General features: G+C 43.4%; 1 protein-coding gene across 1 annotated transcript in view; it reads left to right on the forward strand.

Moving 5' to 3' along the window:
* TBX20 (T-box transcription factor 20) overlaps positions 1 to 20,287 on the forward strand; it is a 148,312-nt gene that overhangs the window by 93,339 nt on the left and 34,686 nt on the right. Inside the window, exon 5 of the mRNA XM_033930391.1 lies at positions 7,420 to 7,578. Within this exon, the coding sequence (XP_033786282.1) occupies positions 7,420 to 7,578 (159 nt within the window). The remainder of the gene's footprint in view (positions 1 to 7,419; positions 7,579 to 20,287) is intronic.

A 20,287-nucleotide genomic window follows, 5' to 3' on the forward strand; every position in this document is an offset into this window, starting at 1 on the left:
ACACAAGGCATGAACTTGGGAGAGAGGAAGGGAGGGAAAGAGATGCTGAGGTGGGGGAGGGAATGGGTTTTTGGACACAAGGCATGAACTTGGGAGAGAGGAAAGGAGGGAAATAGATGCTGAGGTGGGGGAGGGAATGTGTTTTTGGACACAGAAGGCATGGACTTGGGAGAGAGGAAGGGAGGGAAAGAGATGCTGAGGTGGGGTGGGGAATGGGTTTTTGGACACAGAAGGCAAGGACTTGGGAGAGAGGAAGGGAGGGAAAGAGATGGTTGTGTACACGGGGAATAGAAGAAAGGAGAATTTTTGGTCATAGGGAGGGAGTGAGGTACAGACAGTGGCATACCAAGGTGGGGGTGGGGGCGGTCTGCCCCGGTTTTACGCTCCAAGGGGGTGCACAGCTGGCCACCCTCCAGTGTTCTCCCTAGGCTGGCAAACTGCGTCTCTTTAGCCACTTGAGTGCCACCGCCGCCATTGGGAACAGGCCGGTGCCAAGTTCTCCCTGCTTTTCCCTGTGGGGCCGACCAACTCTCGCCACCCGCGTCAATTCTGATGTCGGAGAGGACGTTCTGGGCCAGCCAATCGCTGCCTGGCTGGCCCAGAACGTCCTCTCCGATGTTAGAATTGACGTCAAGTGGCGAGAGTTGGTCGGCCCCGTGGGGAAGAGAAGCAGGGCGAACTTGGCGCCGGCCTGTTCCCGATAGCGGCAGTGGCAGCCTATTCCCCAGTGGCGGTGGCAGCATTTTCCCAATGGTGGTGGCATAGGGGAGGGCAAGGAGAAAGAAAGAAAGGGGGGGACAGGGAGCCAAAAAAAAAAAATAAAGAAAGATGGCTGGGTGAAACAAAGAAAAATGGGGCACGGAGAGAGAGAGAAAGACAGACATACAGAATGAAAGGGGGTATGGAGAGAGAGAAAAAGAAAGAAGGGGGCAGGGTGAAACAAAGAAAAAGTTTGGGGAGGGAATGAGGTCTGGAGGAGAGAAAGCATACAGGAGGCTGAAAAAAGGGAAGAAATATTGGATGCAGTCAGAAGAATAAAGTGCAACCAGAGACTGATGAAATTACCAAAGGTAGGAAAATGATTTTATTTTCAATTTAGTGATCAAAATGTGTCCGTTTTGAGAATTTATATATGCTGTCTATATTTTGCACTATGGCCCCCTTTTACTAAACCGCAATAGCGTTTTTTAGCGCAGGGAGCCTATGAGCTTCAAGAGCAGCGTGGGGCATTCAGCGCAGGTCCCTGCGCTAAAAACCGCTATCGCGGTTTAGTAAAAAGGGAGGGGGAATATTTGTCTATTTTTGTATAGTTGTTACTGAGGTGACATTGCATAAAGTCATCTGCCTTGACCTCTTTGAAAACCCGCGGAATATAAATGATAATTAACATTTTCTCTGCGTACAGCGTGCTTTGTGTTTTTAAAATTTTATTGTTGGTAGATCATTTTGACTTGGCCACATAGGTAAGGGGGAGGGAGGGGAGCTGCTGAAAGAGTCTACCTTGACGTGGTTGCAGGCTTACAAATCTTTTGGTCAAAGAGTGCGGCGACAGAGAAAAGTATGTGTGTATTCGGCCCATGAATGAAATCATTAAAACATTATAAATTGCCAATAAATTGAAATGAAAACCAAAGGATTGTGAATCAAATTGATTCTCTGACAATACAAAGATTCCAACCTTTAAAAATGATGTTACATAGTTCAGGCAACTTTATAAAGAGTTTTTAGATACTAAAATCTTGTTATTAAGGTTTAATTGACGTGCTGGCACTTTGAGAAAATTCTTTGGTTTTGTGCGGCAGTTTGGGCACTCGGGCTCAAAAAGGTTAGCCATCACTGGTCTAGGGGATTCTGGAGGTGGTTTGGGGGCTCACCGTAACCTATAAAGGAGCTGTAGGGAAGAGAAGACATGGCACCCTTTTTGTGAAGTTAACAGCAGTGCCCTGTAAAGTACCCCACTATTTAGGTGGCATTTCTAGGTGTGCAGTCCATTACTTTGCAGACCCCTCCCACATCCAACAGGGCTTGTTCTAGGCATTTTGGATTTTGATGGAAAGTTGGAAGAAAATGTGATATAAAGATAGACAATTTAGCGGCTTGGACGATCAGATCGGCAGGACGTATAATTAGACGATTTTCGAAACGTAAAAAAAATTGGACGTATCTTTCGAAAATGTGTTTTAAGCTGTTTTTTTACTTTGGACGACTTGCGAGATGGACGTAAACGGACTTAGACGTCCCTTTCGATTATGACCCTCCACATGTTATTATGTGATGATCTATATTGTTGCACCTTAAAACAGAACATATCTTTATTCATTTACCATTAAGCAAAAATAATGCAATGAGTGGGGAGGAAAGTGTGCACATCAACCAGAAATAAAGTATTTAAGATTTACTTAAAACAAATAAAACACAGTTTCACAGAAGTTGGCATGCTATAATTCTTTGGTATCTGATATTTGTATTACATACTCTGCGGGAGAGATGAAAATTCCACCACTCTACGTCTCTGATGTTACAAGAGTACCATCCACTGGATGTCAATTGTAGCTCCTGACGCAGGCTTTCGAGCCGAAACACGGACCGTGTCAGGTCTGCAACATAAATTGTTTTTTAATGTTTTCTTTGTTTTTAAATAAATCTTAAATACTTTATCTCTGGTTATCTCTGGTAACTATAAAAATACTAGGAGTTACCCTTGACAGACACCTAACCCTGGAAAAGCATACAGATCTAATGTTCAAAAATATTATTTCAGCCCTATGGAAGCTCCGCACCATCAAAAAATTATTCGATGAATCCTTCTGATTACTTGTACAATCATCCATCTTGAGTACGCTGGACTACTGCAACATCATATATCTGGGAGCTTATAAAAAGACACTTCACAAGCTACGATTAATCCAAAACACTGCAGTCCGACTCATCTTTGGATTAAAAAAATGGGAACATATCACCCCATACTTCCAAATACTCCACTGGTTGCTGGTGGAATCCAGAATACTCTTCAAGCTCGCCTGCATCAGCTACAAAGCGGTCTTTGGGATGCTACCAACTTACCTCGCCTCCCAATTCTTCATCAACTGCCCGAATAAGAGCTCTCACAGAATAAACCTCTTTAATTACCCATCTCTGAAATCATGTCACTACAAGAAGTTCCTGGACAGAATGCTATCATTCCAGGCAGCTAACCTGAACACATGGCTCGCAAAACCCATACTCGAGGCCGCGTCATACGCTGACTTCAGAAAATCACTGAAGACTCGTCTCTTTAATGTAATTTGAGTTCCCTTCCTCTGGCAATTTTGTATCCCTGAAAGTCCTTTCTCTTCCCATTACTCCTCTTACCCCTATTGCATGTATATTGCTGTAAATCTCTCTTATTCTCATTGCATGTATCTTCTTGTAAACTGCTTCGAACTCATGTATCCTGTTGTAAACCGCTCTGTACTTCTGTATCCTGTTCCAAGCATTTGTTTCTTGTTGCATACATCTTGTATTCTCATTGCATGTATCTTCTTGCAAACCGCTCTGAACTTATGTATCTTGTTGTAAACGTATGTTTCTTGTTGTAAACATCGCATACTCTCATTGCATGAATCTTGTTGTAAACCGCTTTGAACTTATGGTATAGCGGTATATAAGAAATAAAATTATTATTATTATTATTGGTTGATGTGCACAGTTCCCTCCCCCCTCTTTCTACTATTGTTAGTTTCTCATGGGGTCTGCTTCCTTGTTTTAAGGAAAAAGACATGGAGGGGCATTTTTGATAGATATTTAAATGCAAGTTTGGACGCTTTGCAGAAACATACAAAAATTCAGTAGGAAATATAACCTTTTTCAAAACAGGATAACTATCTTTTTGTTTCAAAAAGGGTCATTTCTTATATCTTTTCATGCTCGGTGCATCTACATTTTTCTTTTTGAATTATTTTTGAAAAACAGAAATGTCCAAAAGAAAAATTTACACAAACAAGCCATTGGGATGTAGAAAGAGCTAGTATTCTTAGAGACCAATCATTTCGTGCAACTGATTTATTCTATGTTACATGTATTATTTGGCAACATATACATAATATACCCATGCCCTACCTTATCCCCTCCTCTATTAAACTGCGCTAGCAGTTTTTAGCGCAGAGAGCCGCGCTGAATGGCCCGAGCTGCTCCCAACGCTCATAAATGGTGTAGTAATAGACCATGTTGTTTAAAACCAAATAAAATCTACAGTGGAACATTGGTTTATGAGCATAATTCATTCCAGAAGCATGCTCGTAAACCAAAATACTTGTATATCAAAGCGAGTTTCCCCATAGGAAATAATGGAAACTTGCTTTGATAAATTCCCCCCCCTGAGGCCAGCGGTGCTTCCCCCCCTGCTCGCAAAGGCACCCCCCCCGACCAACTTGAACTCACTCCTCTCTCGCCGAGATTCTTGGAGATCTCCGAGAATCTCGGCGAGAGGGAGAATTAGAAGGGCTTGAGCATGTGTAGATGCATGCTCAAAGTCAGCAGAGGCAGGAAGAAGATCTTCAAGCGGCACCGGCACGTCCTGTGGGCTGCGTGCCAGTGCCAGACGGGGGAGGGTGAGTTAAAGTTGGTCGGGCGGGGGGTGCCAATTCAAGCGGGGGGGGGAGCGATGCTGGTTCTTGGGGTGGGTGCTCGCAAATCGAGTCAACACTCGGTTTGCAAGACAAGTTTTGCGAGGATGTTTTGCTTGTCTTGCAAAATGCTCACAAACCGGGTTACTCGCAAACCGAGGTTTGACTGTAATTAAAAAGAATTGTGGATGCTTGCAAGCGCCTATAAACAATGGCGTTCAACACCTGTCCATAGAGACACCTACCGGCCTCTATGCCTAAAGCAGGTGTGTTTTATACCGGAAGTAGACATAGGCATCGGTAGGCGCCTCTATGGATGTGATTCTTGTTGAAAGTAGGCGCCGGAAATGTGGGCCTGTAAAACCCTGGCCTACATTTACGGCGCCTACTTTCTTTTTTTTTTAAATTCTTTATTGATTTTCAATTTGAGTACAAAGTACATAAATTTTACAAACAAGTAATATATTGAACAGCACTTACATCCAATCAAATAATAATACAAAATATATTACCCCCCCCCCTCCCTGGATGTGTGTGAGAGTCAAGTAGGAATTAAGAGCTTAAACAATTAATCAGATTTAACAAACGCCTACTTTCAATGTGGCTGCGATTCTCTAAACAGCACGGTTGCATGATTGGCATGCAATTGGCACCACTTTTCTAAGCGGCTGATGCATTTAGAGAATCTGTCCCTAAGTGATTTAGGTACACTATTTATTGAATAACATTTAGCACTATACATATAACTGCCAATTGTTGCAATCGATTATATACAATACATAAGCACTACTATTCTATAAACTTGGTGAATTATCGGTCCCTAAATTTAGGCAACAAAACAAAGAGAAATGCAGACGCCCTCCATGAAAAAAAGTACCTCAAGGCCTCGATGGAGTGGATAGCAACAGAGTAGCAATAATGTTGTTAAAACAAAAAAACAAGCTTTATTAAAACATTGGTATTTCAGTGGTTCAACGCGAATCGTGTTTCGGTCGACTGGCTTGCATCAAGAGCCAGTATTTGCTGAAGGGTATTGCTGCATTAGCCATAAGCCTGAATCATAAATTTGACTTGGCAGGGATTCTTACATTATCCTGGACACCGCATCCACATTGAGGAGAAAGATTTTTTCCACTAAACACCTTTGCTGATGATTCTATAAACGGACCCTAAATCATAGGTGCCTAGGAACGCAGCGCCTAGTCTATGGCAATCTTAAGTTAGGTAAAAACGAAAAAAGCATCCAACGGGACTGCAGTGAAATAAGTTAAAGAACCAACGCAAAAACGGCAGTGATGGTGTACAGGACGCCAAGCCTTTATTGGGCAAACCTAAAAATAAAATCATAAAACGGTTTGTATCCAAAAGGACAGATAAAGGCCGGACCCGACATGGACCATGTTTCTTGCATTGGTACATTACAGATTAGGACCCCTGAGGAAGGAGTGTTTCTTTGAAACACGGACCGTGTCGGGTCCGGCCTTTATCTGTCCTTTTGGGTACAAACTGTTTTATGATTTTATTTTTAGGTTTGTCCAATAAAGACTTGGCGTCCTGTACACCATCACTGCAGTTTTTGCTTTTAATCTTAAGTTATGCACCATTTATAGAATCGCCTGACTCTTAGGTACACCTATGTATGCCATAGTTTTCTTGGCCTAAATCAGACATGGGCAACTCCAGTCCTCGAGGGCCGGAATCCAATCGGGTTTTCCCCAATGAATATTCATTGAAAGCAGTGCATGCAAATAGATTGGGGAAATCCTGAGAACCCAATTGGATTCCGGCCCTCGAGGACCGGAGTTGCCCATGTCTGGCCTAAATAGTAGCGCCTAGATCCACTCTAGGCACCTATATGCAAAACATGCCCAAGATCCACTCACAGTCTAACCCTAACTATGCCTACTTTCTGGTAGGCATCTACCACCCAGTTATTTTTCATTTAAGCCACTTATAAAGTGCTAATTGCTTGTTATCGGTGCTGATTAAACTTTGTAAAGAATTTAGGTGCCTAACTTTAGGCATCTTTTATACAGTCAGGGCCTTTGTGCACGGTAATGGAGATGCACTAACTGACTAGCGCAGGAATGCCTACTTACTTTCCCTCAGACACATTGGCTTAGCGCGGGAGAGTAGCACCTGGAGCATTGGCACCCCTCCCCCACCCTTTTTCTCCCCCCCCCCGCTCCTTCCCAACTTCCCCCCCTACCGTGCACGCACACTCCTTTCCCTTCCCCCGTACCTTTTTAATTTTCCAGGCAGGAGCAACATCATGAGCTTGCTTTCCACGTCGCATCGGCTATCCCTCTGACGTCACTGCCTAGGTGATGGGCCCAGAAGCGACATCAGAGGAGGCGCCACCGATGTAGGCAGCAGGTTCATAATGCTGCTCAAGCAGGGAAAATGAAAGAGATACGAGGGGAGGGGAGGGAAGGGAAGGGCCGCATGTGTGCAGCAGGGGGGTCAGGAAGGAGAAGGGGTGTTGTTGCCCTTACCATACCGCCCCCCTCACTACGCCACTGTCCAGACATGCTTCTGCCAACAAAAATTTAAAAATATTTTTTCGTGTGCGCCAATTTGGAACTTACTGCAGGATGCCAGAGTGTACACAGCTTAATAGCTTAATAAAAGGACCCCTAAGTTAGATGTAGACTGTACCCATGCTCAGCCCTAGGACCCAGAAGCAACCGTTCAGATGGGTTTGACGACCTGTGTCATTAATCCTATTTATGCATGAAAATTACTATCTAGTGTATTTTGCTTCAATATTTCTCAGCTTCTCTTCTTGACAGTACTCTGTGTACCTCTATTGCAGATCATTCTGAACTCCATGCATAAGTATCAACCCAGGGTTCATATTATTAAAAAGAAGGATCACACAGCCTCCTTGCTGAATCTGAAATCTGAAGAATTCAGAACGTTTATCTTTTCAGAGACTGTTTTCACGGCTGTCACAGCTTACCAAAATCAACTGGTAAGTATACCAGCAAGATATATGTTGTGTTATATTTTATGATGTGTCGTGTTATATTATGTTGTACAAATACCCCACCTTCCTGAAACCAATTTTTTTTTTACTTTTCAGTTGCCTTTATCTCCCTCTTTTAGAGAAGGTGGTGAAATGGAGATTCCCTTTTCTGATTTGAAAGTTTACACCTAAGACATGCCAAATGGCTAAAGTAATTGAGTGACTGCCATAGTGGAAAACTTACTAACACTAAGCTAGGCTCAGACACATTTTCATAAATGTAATGTCAAGTTTCAGGAAAATGATCATTAGTCAAATGTCTCTTGTGTCGTGTTGTGTCTCTTGTGTTGTTAATGTTGTCCCAACATATCCTTTAGCTGTCGGAATGCATGAATATAAATGTCTCGGACATACCAGCCATATAATCTTTTACCAGCTTCATTGTAATCTAACTGGGTGTGTGAGGGACTTCACACACATCGGGGCTATCTAACACATTCTGAACAATAAAATTATACTACTTTGTTGCCTTCTGGTCATCCCTCTATCCATGCTTCCCCCATATCCACCCACCAGCCTTTGCTTCTTGGACTTTCATTGGAATGCTTTTATGATCATCACAGTCTTTTTGCTCAGCCTGTTCTGACCTGAGGAAGGGGGGAGGGGGCTAGCTCCCAAAAGCTAGCCAAAAATTGTATTGAGTTCCACCAATAAAAGGGTATGGCCACGTATTTTATTCATTAAACTTCATTTCTCTGCATTCAAGGGGGCTAGCATGGCGGCCATAATCCTGTACCCATGCTGTGCTATCCCAAGAGTCATGCAGTTGATGTAACCTTGCATATATTTCTCATTTTACTCATATTTATTTATTTACTTATTTAGGGGTCCTTTTATTAAGATGTGCTAACCAATTTACCATATGCTAAATGCTAAGGCACCCATAGAATATAATGGATGCCTTAAGATTTAGTACACCTTAATTAAAGGACCCCTTATTTATTTGTTGGGAGTTATAAGCTACCTTTATGAGGAGATTCACCAAAGGCAGTGTACAGCAAATACAATTCAACATAAAACTTACAATTTTGTTAACAGCGTAACAGTAGTCAAAAGACCAAACATAAACATAAATACAATGAACGAGTTAAACTCAAAATCAGCAAATGTAAACTTAATAATAGGACTACCATGAAGTAGTTTCAAAAATGTACTTATTAACAGCAAATTCAAGTAAGAGATACAATATCGGCATAATATAATGTAACATAAAACTTTATTTATGAAGCGCAGATACCTCGCGGTCCTATGCAATTTACAAAAGATAAAACCAGCATATTTATGAAACATCTAATAAGCACACATCAGAACATTCAAATAACATAAATATGATGCTAATGCTTTTCTATAATAGCGCTTATCATATAGCCAAGGGGCCAAGTGCAGATATTAGATGGGGAAAAGAGGGTGGTACAGAGTCCATTGAGATAAACAGATGGGAGGCCTAATTAATATAAGTTGAAATTTAGGTTGTGCAGTACAAGATTATTAGGGGCATGTTTACTAAAAAGCACGAGGTGTTTGTGTTTAATGTAGATTAACAACATAAGAACATAAGAAGTTGCCTCCACTGGGTCAGACACGAGGTCCATCGTGCCCAGCAGTCCGCACCCGCGGCGGCCCATCAGGCCCATGACCTGTAATGTGATCCTTCTCTAATCCCTTTTATCCTTCTATCTATACTCTGTCTAAAACTTATCTTTACCCCTATTTGTATTCTTCAATCCCCCTATCGTTCAGGAATTTATCCAAACCTTCCTTGAACCCCCGTAGTGTACTCTGTCCTATCACAACCTCCGGAAGCGCATTCCAGGTGTCCACCACCCTCTGTGTAAAGAAGAACTTCCTAGCATTGGTTCTAAAATTGTCCCCTTTCAGCTTCTCTGAGTGCCCCCTGGTGCTTGTGGTTCCCAATAATCTGAAGAATCTGTCCCTTTCCACCCTCTCTATGCCCTTCATGATCTTGAAAGTCTCTATCATGTCTCCTCTGAGTCTCCTCTTTTCAAGGGAGAAGAGCCCCAGCCTTCCCAACCTGTCTGTGTATGAAAGGTTTTCCATACCTGTTATCATTTTCGTCGCTCTTCTCTGGACCCTTTCAAGTATCGCCATGTCCTTCTTGAGGTACGGTGACCAATACTGGACACAGTACTCCAGATGCGGACGAACCATTGCACGATACAGCGGCATGATGACTTCCTTCTTCCTGGTCGTAATGCCCTTCTTAATAATACCCAACATTCTGTTTGCTTTCTTGGAGGCCGCTGCACATTGTGCCGTTGGTTTCATTGTAGTATCTACCAGTACACCCAAGTCTTTTTCAAGATTACTATCCCCTAGCACTGACCCCCCCATTTTGTAGCTGAACATCGGGGTTTTTTTTCCTAAATGCATGACCTTGCATTTCTCTATATTAAAGCGCATTTGCCATTTGCTTGCCCACTCCTCCAGTTTGTTTAGGTCCCTTTGTAGGTCTTCACATTCTTCCGTGGTTCTAACCCTGCTGCAGAGTTTGGTGTCATCCGCAAATTTTATAACTTCACACTTCGTCCCTGCTTCTAGGTCGTTTATGAATACATTGAACAACAGCGGTCCGAGCACCGACCCCTGGGGAACACTGCTCGTGACCTTCCGCCAGTCCGAGTAGTGTCCCTTCACTCCGACCCGTTGCTTCCTGTCTGCCAACCAGTGTTTAATCCATCTGTGTACGTCCCCTTCCACCCCGTGGCTCCACAGCTTCCTAAGAAGCCGCTCATGGGGCACCGTGTCAAAGGCCTTTTGGAAGTCGAGATAGATGATGTCTATGGGTTCTCCTTTGTCCATCTGGCTGTTTATCCCTTCAAAAAAGTGCAGTAGGTTCGTTTGGCACGATCTTCCCTTGCAGAAGCCGTGCTGGCTCGCTTTTAGTTATCCATTTTTTTCTATGTGTTCGCAGATGGTGTCCTTTATTAGTGCCTCCATCATTTTGCCTGGGACTGAAGTCAGGCTTACTGGCCTGTAGTTCCCCGGGTCACCCCTCGATCCCTTTTTAAAGATAGGTGTGATATTTGCTATTTTCCAGTCCTCCGGGATCTCCCCAGTTTTCAAGGACAAGTTGCAAATTTGTCGGAGAGTTTCTGCTATTTCGTTCCTTAGCTCTTTTAGAACCCTTGGGTGGATTCCGTCCGGGCCCGGTGATTTGTCGCTTTTTAGTCTGTCTATCTGTTTGAGGACCTCCTCATGGCTTATCTCTATATGCACCAGTTTTTCCTCTTGATCTCCACTTGATCCACTTGATCTCTTCTGGTTCTGGTACATTCGATGTGTCCTCGCTCGTGAAGACCGACGAGAAGAACTTGTTTAACCTGTCGGCTACCTCTTTTTCCTCTTTTACCACCCCCTTTCTGTCTCCATCATCCAACGGTCCAACTTCCTCCCTCGCCGGTTGTTTCCCCTTGACGTATCTGTAGAACGATTTGAAGTCTCTGGATTTCTCAGCCAGCTTCTCCTCGTATTCTCTCTTTGCTTTCCTAACCACTCGGTGACATTCTTTCTGGTAATTTTTGTGTTCTTTCCGGTTTTCCTCGGTTTGGTCCTTTTTCCATTTTCGGAACGATTTTCTTTTATCTCCTATCGCCCTCTTTACTTCTGTCGTTATCCATACCGGGTTTTTTGTTCAATTTTTTTTGCACCCTTTCCTAAACCTGGGAATGTACAGGTTTTGTGCTTCCAGCACCGTGTCCTTGAATATGGACCATGCTTTCTCTACGGTTTCCATCCATTTTGAGCGATTTTTGAGTTTCTTTTTCACCACTGCTCTCATAGCTTCATAGTCCCCTTTCCTGAAGTTGAGCGTCGTCGCTGCAGTTCTTTTCACTTTGGATGCTCCTACCTCTAGTTTGTACCGGATCATGTTGTGATCACTATTTCCTAGTGGTCCTACAACTGCCACTTCCTTTGCAGGTCCCCCTAGTCCATTTAGGATTAGGTCGAGAGTGGCATTTCCTCGCGTTGATTCTTTAACAAGCTGTTCCATGAAGCAGTCTCCCACAGCCTCCAGGAATTCTGTTTCCCTCGCACAGCTTGAGTTCCCAATGCTCCAGTCTATCCCGGGGTAGTTGAAATCCCCCATCACCAGTACACTTCCGCTTTTGCATTCTCTCCTCAATTCTGCTTCCAGTTCTTTGTCGTTTGCTTCCGTTTGCCCAGGCGGGCGATAGTACAGTTCCAATTTTATGTCAGCTCCATTTCTTCCTGGTAATTTAACCCATAATGATTCCAGTTCTTCCACCCTTGCTGCCGTATCCAATCTGGTCGAGTGAATGGTGTCCTTTATATATAGTGCTATTCCTCCGCCCTTCTTGTGGGTCCTGTCTCTCCTATAGAGATTGTACCCGGGTAATACTACGTCCCATTTGTTGTCCTCAGTCCACCATGTTTCTGTAATTCCTCGCCACCAACAGTCCCTGCCTTCTCCTGCCTCCTCCGGTCTCTGCTCCCTCTGCCTCCGACTCCCAACAACCATAAGTAACCTGCCTTGAGTGCAAAGGCTCTGTGGTAACGGTTGCGGGGGCATCCAGCATTCCTCCTGCAGGTTTCTCACGGACAAGTACTGTAATGCCCCTTACATTTGGGCACAGTCAGCCAGGGCTGTGGAGTCGGAGTCGAGGAGTCGGAGTCGGAGGAAATTTCGGGTACCTGGAGTCGGAGTCAGAAGTACAAAAAACTGAGGAGTCGGAGTCGGAACATTTATCTACCGACTCCATTTTTGAACTTGGCATACCAATCACGAGCGATTCTTTCAGCTATAGCACCCACTATATACACAGCACAAATGTTGCGAGCAGCTTCTGCGGCCTTAGAACCTTGATTAAAAGCAAAAAGAAGGTGGTGTCGAAAATGCTCATTTCTCTCAACTTGACATTCCATTTTAACGATCTGAAAATTAACCAGTGCTGTGGAGTCGGAGTCGAGGAGTCGGAGTCAGAGGAAATTTCGGGTACTGGAGTCGGAGTCAGAGTCTGAAGTACAAAAAACTGAGGAGTTGGAGTCGGAGTTAATCGGAACATTTATCTACCGACTCCACAGCCCTGCTGTCAGCCCAGATGCACCTAATGACATCTGTTGAAACTGCATTAGGTATAACCCACACATTAAGGCCATTTCTACCACAGATAGAAATTGGGCAGTTTTTCCATCTTCAGAATTAATGACCACTCACTAATGTTCAAGATTTATTTTTCCAAATTTATTTGGGATTTACTATCCTACTTATCAATAAAATCGTCTAAGTGGCTTATATTCTAAGTGCATTCTATCCGCTTCATCAGCCCCCTTTTAATTCCCTACCTGAGCAGTGTATATAGATTCACCCTTTCTGTCCTGTATGTCTGTCATAATTAGATTGTAAATTTTTTTGAGCAGGGACCGTCTCTTGTATGTTTAATGTACAGCACTACGTGCATCTGGTAGCACTATAGAAATAAGTAGGAGGAGGGAGTGTGTAGATATGATAAGAATGTGAGGGACAAGATAGAGCTACAAAGCCAGATAGGATAGAAGGGTGGGCTCCGCTTTCCTGGCTTCCAGAGAGCAGTGGAGGCTCGGATTAAATTTAAGGGCTCCTTTTACTAAGGGGCGCTAGTGATTTTAGCGCATGCACGAAATTACCGCGTGCTACGCTTCTAGAATAACGCAAGCTCAATGCTGGCGTTAAGGTCTAGCACGCGCGGCAATTTAGCGTGCGCTGTTCCGCGCGTTAAGGCCCTAACGCACCTTAGTAAAAGGAGCCCTAAGTTTGGATGCTTTTGTTACAAAATCCTGTTTGGACTTTCTCCAAATTATCTTACGGATTTATTCTCATTCGCTACTAATAAACATACTAGACGTTCACATGCCAATTTTGTTTTCCCATCGGTAAGAGGATACAAATTCAAAAAGTACCACCATCGCCTTCTGTCCTACCAGGCAGCATCCTAGGATAAAGATTTAAACACCTTAATTATGACTTTAACCACTTACTTGGATTTTAGGAGGCATCTAAAACCTTATTTGCTTACCAAATATTTAGGTAATTAAGTTAATTCATCTCATTGTTCAACTTCTTTTGTAAACCGCAGTTTTTTATTCAACTTTTCTATACCGTTCTCCCAGGGGAGCTCAGAACGGTTTACATGCATTTATTCAGGCACTCAAGCAGTTTTCCCTGTCTGTCCCAGCAGGCTCACAATCTATCTAATGTACCTGGGGCAATGGGGGGATTAAGTGACTTGCCCAGGGTCACAAGGAGCAGCATGGGTTTGAACCCACAACCTCAGGGCGCTGAGGCTATAGCTTTAACCACTGCGCCACACTCTCCCCAGCATTGAGCTTCACGGTCCTATGGTACATAAGTAAATTGTAAAGTAATGTAAGCACTGGAAGGAAAAAGGAAGGATTAAGCAATTTAACGGAAAGAGGAAATAACAAGGCATTTTTGAGAGGATGCTCTAAGGGATCAGTAGCTTGGACAAGTAAAGAGGACCCTCAGCCACACAGATTTTAAACACGAGCAGAAGAATCTTATAAGTAATGCGCTGAGTGATAGGGAGCCAGTGTGCTGCTTTAAGTTAAGGGAGTGAGATGATTAAAAATGAGCACGTGAATCCTCACTGACATTTTTTTGAAGGCGGCAAGGGCAAACGCCAACGCCAGACATGCCCCCTCAGCCAAAAAATAAAGGCCCTCTTTTACTAAGGTGCACTAGTAGGACCCTCGGTCACAAGGGGGCACCCGCTTAAACTCAGAGGAGGGAAATTTAGTGGTGACGCCAGGAAGTACTTCTTCACGGAAAGGGTGGTGGATCATTGGAACAAACTTCCGATGCAGGTGGTCAAGGCCGCCAACGTGCTCGACTTTAAAAATAGATGGGATATCCAGTGGGATCCCTACGAGGGTCGAGCTAAGGAACTAAGTCATCAGCACTCAGACTTAATGGGGTGGGTCAGTAGAGTGGGCAGACTTGATGGGCTGTGGCCCTTTTCTGCCGTCACCTTTCTATGTTTCTATGTTTCTATGTTTCTATAACTGATTAGCGTGCACTAATCGATTTAGCGCGCACTAAATGATAATGGGTGCATGTTAGTCTCTGGACGCATTAGAGTTTAGCAAACACTAATTCGATTAGCGCGCACTAATCGGTTAGCGCGCTTTAGTAAAAGAGGGGGAAATGTATTTTTTAGTGCATGGGTAGCACATGGACATTGTAAAATTTCCATAGGATGTCTCAGCGCGTCCCATAGTAAGTCCTTTTCAGCTGTAGTAAGCATATGCTAGTGCTTACTGCAGTTTTGTAAAAGGATCCCGTATTATTTTAACAGGGCTAGTGTTAATGGTTAGCACACGCTTGGTGCATCTTAGTAAACATGTCCCTTAGCTTTCTATTAGCATTTGCTTGCAATAATGACAGCCTAGAAATAACAAAGGAAAAATAATTTTAATTTAATCATGAAATTGTGATTCAGGGCAGACTGGATGGACCATTCAGGTCTTCATCTGCCTTCATTAACTAAGTTACTATCTTCTGCCTCTGACCATGTGCCATGTAAGGAGATTCCTTCCAGTCTGCTGAATAAATGTAAGATCTAGTAGAAACTCATAGTCTTGCTGAGCCACCCAGGTATAGCACTAAAGGGCATACTTGGTTGTGAGAAGTGGGAGTTTAGAGGGTTTGGTGATCCCTCTAGATTTTTCATTAACTCTTAAGTGAGAGACTATTATTGGGAGTGAATTGTGCAGGAATCAGCAAGCATAATAATAATAATAATAATTTTTATTCTTATATACCACCAAAGCCATGATAGTTCGAGGCGGTTTACAACAAGAAGCCCTGGACAATCAGCGAAGAGGTCACAATTCAAAGTCATCAATACAATCTTACATAATGGAAGAAGTGGAAAGCTATATAGTTCTTAAGGTTACTGGTTGAATAAGCAGAGCTAAAAAATTCTTAGTTTACAAATCGATTGAACAAACTCGTTTTTTTACCAATTTTCTAAAATTGAAGTAGATTGAAGAGTGCGTTATAACGTTACTCAGCCAATCGTTCCATTTGCCTGCCTGGAAGGCAAGGGTTCTGGCCAGGAATCTTTTGTAGTGGCAGGCCTTTATTGTTGGATAGGTGAACAGATGTATTCTTCGTGTGGGCCTAATAAAACTTGCCAGGTTAAATTGGGAAACTAGGTAAGTGGGGGTCAGACCAAATATTGATTTATAACACAGACAAGAGAACTTAAACAGAATTCGCGCGCAGCCAATGGAGTTTTTGATAAAAGGGGCTTATGTGTTCCTATTTCTTCAGCCCAAAAATCAGTTGAACTGCCTGTCCTGCTTGGCTCTTCAGAGGGTTTGGGGAGTCTCTGAGTCTCTTCTACTCTTGGGAAAGCAGGAGAAATATAAGAGTATAAGATCTACATTTCACAACATCCCAGCTGTCCTGACTTGGCCTTAGGCGTCTGAGCCAGTCAGGGCCCTGGGTCCCTCCCCATAAATCACATGATGAACTGAGGAAGAAAGGCCCACTATTTTTGATTGATGGGCCTTGAAGGTGGAGAGACCGTTCTTCCCCCCTTCTTCCATCTTTGGAAAAAGGTACGGGGAGGTTCGGGGGAGCATCTGGTGGCAGGAGAGAGTGGGCATCCCTCCTGCCTTTTTTGTGTCACGCCAGGGGAAGGGAGGCATGGCAGGAGGGAACGGTCATCTCTCCTGCTGATTTTCACTAGTGCGGAGAGAGGAATCCCAGTGCTGTGTTCGTCAGGGGTCATCAGGAGGGCTGGCATTGATTGTGGGGGGAGGTTTTTTTTCTAATAGGGCAGATATTGTGCATGTGTAACACGCACAGCATCTGTGGCAGTAGGCTGCTTTCAGGGCTTCCCCTGACGGCTCTGCGCATGTATGAGAGTCCCTCTCACAGCGATCAATCAGACAGCAAAGTTGGGGATTACGACGAACCTCTGCGTGAATCATTTGCATGCAAACTTTTTAGTGCATCAATAGCTCTTTTTGAATTGGCCAAAAATCGGATCAGAGCAGATCCACACCGTCTTACCAATCCTCTTTAGTGCATCTAGCCCACTGAATCAGCTGTGTGCTTATCTGCTAAAGGTCTGATCTCCTTATTCAGCTTGCTGCTGAAACGAGTTCTGGCCCTGGCCCTCAATCAAGAGGTATGATTTTGTACCCCTATCCCTACTCCACTGTGCTCACTCTAGTCAATTGCCCAGCTACATCCACAATGAAGGGTTATACATAATTAAAAAAAACAAACAAACCCAAACAACATTCATTTTTACTACTGCACTACAAATGGTCCCAGCACATGGGAAAGATCCATGTAAGGGTGCACTAAGGCCACTTTATACCATAGCTTTGCCAAAGGACCCCTAAGTGTACAGTATATAAAATATCATCCTGCACTTATTTGCATAACTGCCAATTATTGGCACCAGTTATGCACATAAATGCTGCTATTCTATAAACTAGGCATATTATTGGTATCTAAATGTAGGAGGCTTCTAAGTTTATTTCTTATACCATCCATATGAGCAGTTTATAATCTAATCAGGTAATGTTTCCCTAACTGTCCCAGTGGGCTCACAATCTGACTATGGTAATAGGGTAGGGTTACCAGACATCTGGGAAAACCTGAACATGTCCGGGTGCCCGGATGGACTTTCCAAAACCCAGCAGTTGTCCGGGTTTTGGAAAGCTCTGGCCGAGTGTGGAGGGCCTCCGAGCATGTGCGGATAACATCACATACATCTACGCATGCTCTCAGGCCCCCAGACACAGCCTGGAGGTCAGGAATAATCACACAAAGTTCTTGGAGGCGGGGCTTGGTAGGCAGAATGGGGCAGGCCTGGGTGGAACGGGGAGGGGACATGCATCCAGGATTTCACTGAGAAAAATTTGGTAACGTTATACCTGGGGCAATGGAGGGTTAAGTAACTTGCCCATGGTCACAAGGAGAAGTTCTGGGATTCTGGGGTTGCAATCTCAGGGCGTTAAGGTAGGAGTTCTAACCACTAAGCTGCTCCTCCACTCCAGGAGCAGCTTAGAGTTCCCTTTTATGAAATAAGCAGAAGCATGTGTCTGAAATATAGTCGATATACACAGCCATGCGTGCTGCATACTCAAGACAGTATTTATCCTATGAAACCAGCTTATTTATAACTGAGACTATCTGGGTAGGAAACATGTGAAAAATGAAGCTTGACCTACAATTCAACTCTGGAACAGAGGTTTTGCAGTGCTGGAATGGAGACATGACCTTTAAATTTTAAATTATGCAATAGTTTGTTGAAAATGAATTGTATTTTAGTTTTTATCTAGTAATTGCATATAAATATAATCAAAGCCTTAAGAAGAGCAGTGAAAGAAATGAAAAAAAAAATCTTCCTGTTTTTATAACTCATAAATAAATCTTCAGCTTGAAGATAACTTTTCAAAATGATTGGGGGTTGCTAAATCCTATAGAAACAAATGCTCTCTGGTGTGAGTAGTGGAATTTGCTCAGTATTGGGTGTGCTCAAGCACTCACAGAGCTGGCTCCTATAAATATAAGATGTCCACAATTTATAAAAGCACATTTTTGCCTTGCTCTTTGGTGTTTACAGTGTGGACTTCTTAATGTTGAATAAATCTTAACCTGACATTACAGAGTGGGCCCATGTCTCTGATGTTCAAATCATGTGCGTCGTTTAAACTGTAAGGCACTAAACATCCATTGAACCAATTGGGAAGGAGGGGCCTAAGACTTTATTGACCAAGCGCCTAAGGCCCCACCCATAGGAAGGTGCCTGGGCCAATCAGGGCCTTAGGCCCCTCCCCAGTGCATCCCAGGATGCACAGGGAATGGAAAGGCCCACCATTTTGAAGAGGCGGGCCTGGGGGAGTAGGAGGGAGTAAGCATCTCTCCTGATGGTCTTCTAATAGATAAATGAGGGAATTGGGGGGATGGTCCACTAGACCACCAAACTTGGTGTGGTGGGAAGCTGTTGGGGGGAGCTTGTTGGCAGGGTGATACTGGGGGGGTCCACTAAAATACCACGCTTGGTAAGCTGGGGGGCTGTCAGGGGGGAGCTTGCTGTCAGGGGTGTTTTTTTTTATATACGCAACTCTTGTGTATGTTTTATGCACACACAACAGCTGTGCCATTTTTTAAAAAAAAGTAGCCCTGGGGAGGGCGAGGCCAAAATGGCGCACATACCTGGTGAGATTCTCGACTTTGGGTGCTTGCTCCACTCTTTTCCTACTGCCTTTTTCTTCATTGCTTCGTTATGCCGGACACCAAGAGGAAAGGAGTGGTTTGGGTGTTTTTCTCACCGGCCCAGGCAAATCCAGGGGGGGCAACAGAGAATTGAGAAGTTTTGCACTGGAAATACAGCTTTTGAACAGACTACGGGAGTTCACTTCATGTTGACTCATTCGGAAGGAGCGACTCGTCTTTTGGAGCATGATGTCAGCTTGTCTCCCCCAGAGCTGTTCCCACTGTCATGTCCAGTTTCCATAGTGGTTTGATCGCAAAAACAGCAGTTGAGTGGTGAGCAATCGACTGCATTACTAGCTGGGGATTAGGAACAGCTCTTTGGAAGCTGAGAATTGGATGAGGGAGCAGGAGAAGGATTGTCGGGCTCTCCTATGATGGTTACCTTAGAGTCTGTTTGGAAGGCATTTAATAAATTAACCTCAACAGCTAAAAAGTCATCCCCGGAGGTAACCTCCTTACTTCTAAAGGTGGATGTTTTAACTAAAACAATGGAAGAGATGAAACAGGGAGTCCTCTAGTAAGATACAAGAAGAACATTCTGAAGGGCAGGCTCTCCAAGACTTTAGAATCATGATGATAAAAGATCAGACCCAAATCAGTAGGAGGATAGAACAGATAGAGAACTATAATAGAAGGTTAAATCTTAGAATTTTGAATTTTCCTATGGGTCTGGAAGTTTCACCTATTGACATGTTCAAAAAATACCTAGTGGAAGTTTTACATTTTCCCTCTGAAATGATTCCCCCTTTGAACAAGGTGTATTATTTGAATGTCTCAAAGAAAATTGATCGAAGAGAGATAACTTCAGAAAACTCTTCAGAACATCAGAATATACTAACAGATCCAATTTCTTTTGTTTTTGAAATAATTTAAATAATCTGGTGAGAACCTATTTTTGTAATTTAAAGACTCCTTTCTATGGGCATAGGGTGTGGCTATGTCCATAACTAAAACAACACAGAAACGTAGGAAGTTGTTTCTTTCTAAGGCCCTCTTTTACTAAGGTATGCTAATCGATTTAGTGCGCGCTAAACGCTAATGCATGCATGTTACTATATGGACACGTTAGTGTTTAGCGCATGCTAATTTGATTAGCGCACGCTAATCGGTTAGCGCACCTTAGTAAAAGACAGGTTAGTCTTGAGTCTTGGTGCATTTTTTAAGGCTATCTTATCCATTGAAATGCTTCATTAAATTAGGAGGTCTGAAATATATATTTTTCGAACCAGATCAATTGAAGGCCTTCATAGACTTAAAGAAGATCATTAAGGATTAAAATGGAACGGATAGAACAAGATGTAGCTGTATTGTGTTAAGGCCTTTTGACTTTTTCTCCCTTTTTTTCTTCTTTGTTATAATAGAACGCCTTCTGAT

The sequence above is a fragment of the Geotrypetes seraphini genome, chromosome 2, assembly GCF_902459505.1.
Source record: "Geotrypetes seraphini chromosome 2, aGeoSer1.1, whole genome shotgun sequence".
NCBI lineage: Eukaryota > Metazoa > Chordata > Amphibia > Gymnophiona > Dermophiidae > Geotrypetes > Geotrypetes seraphini.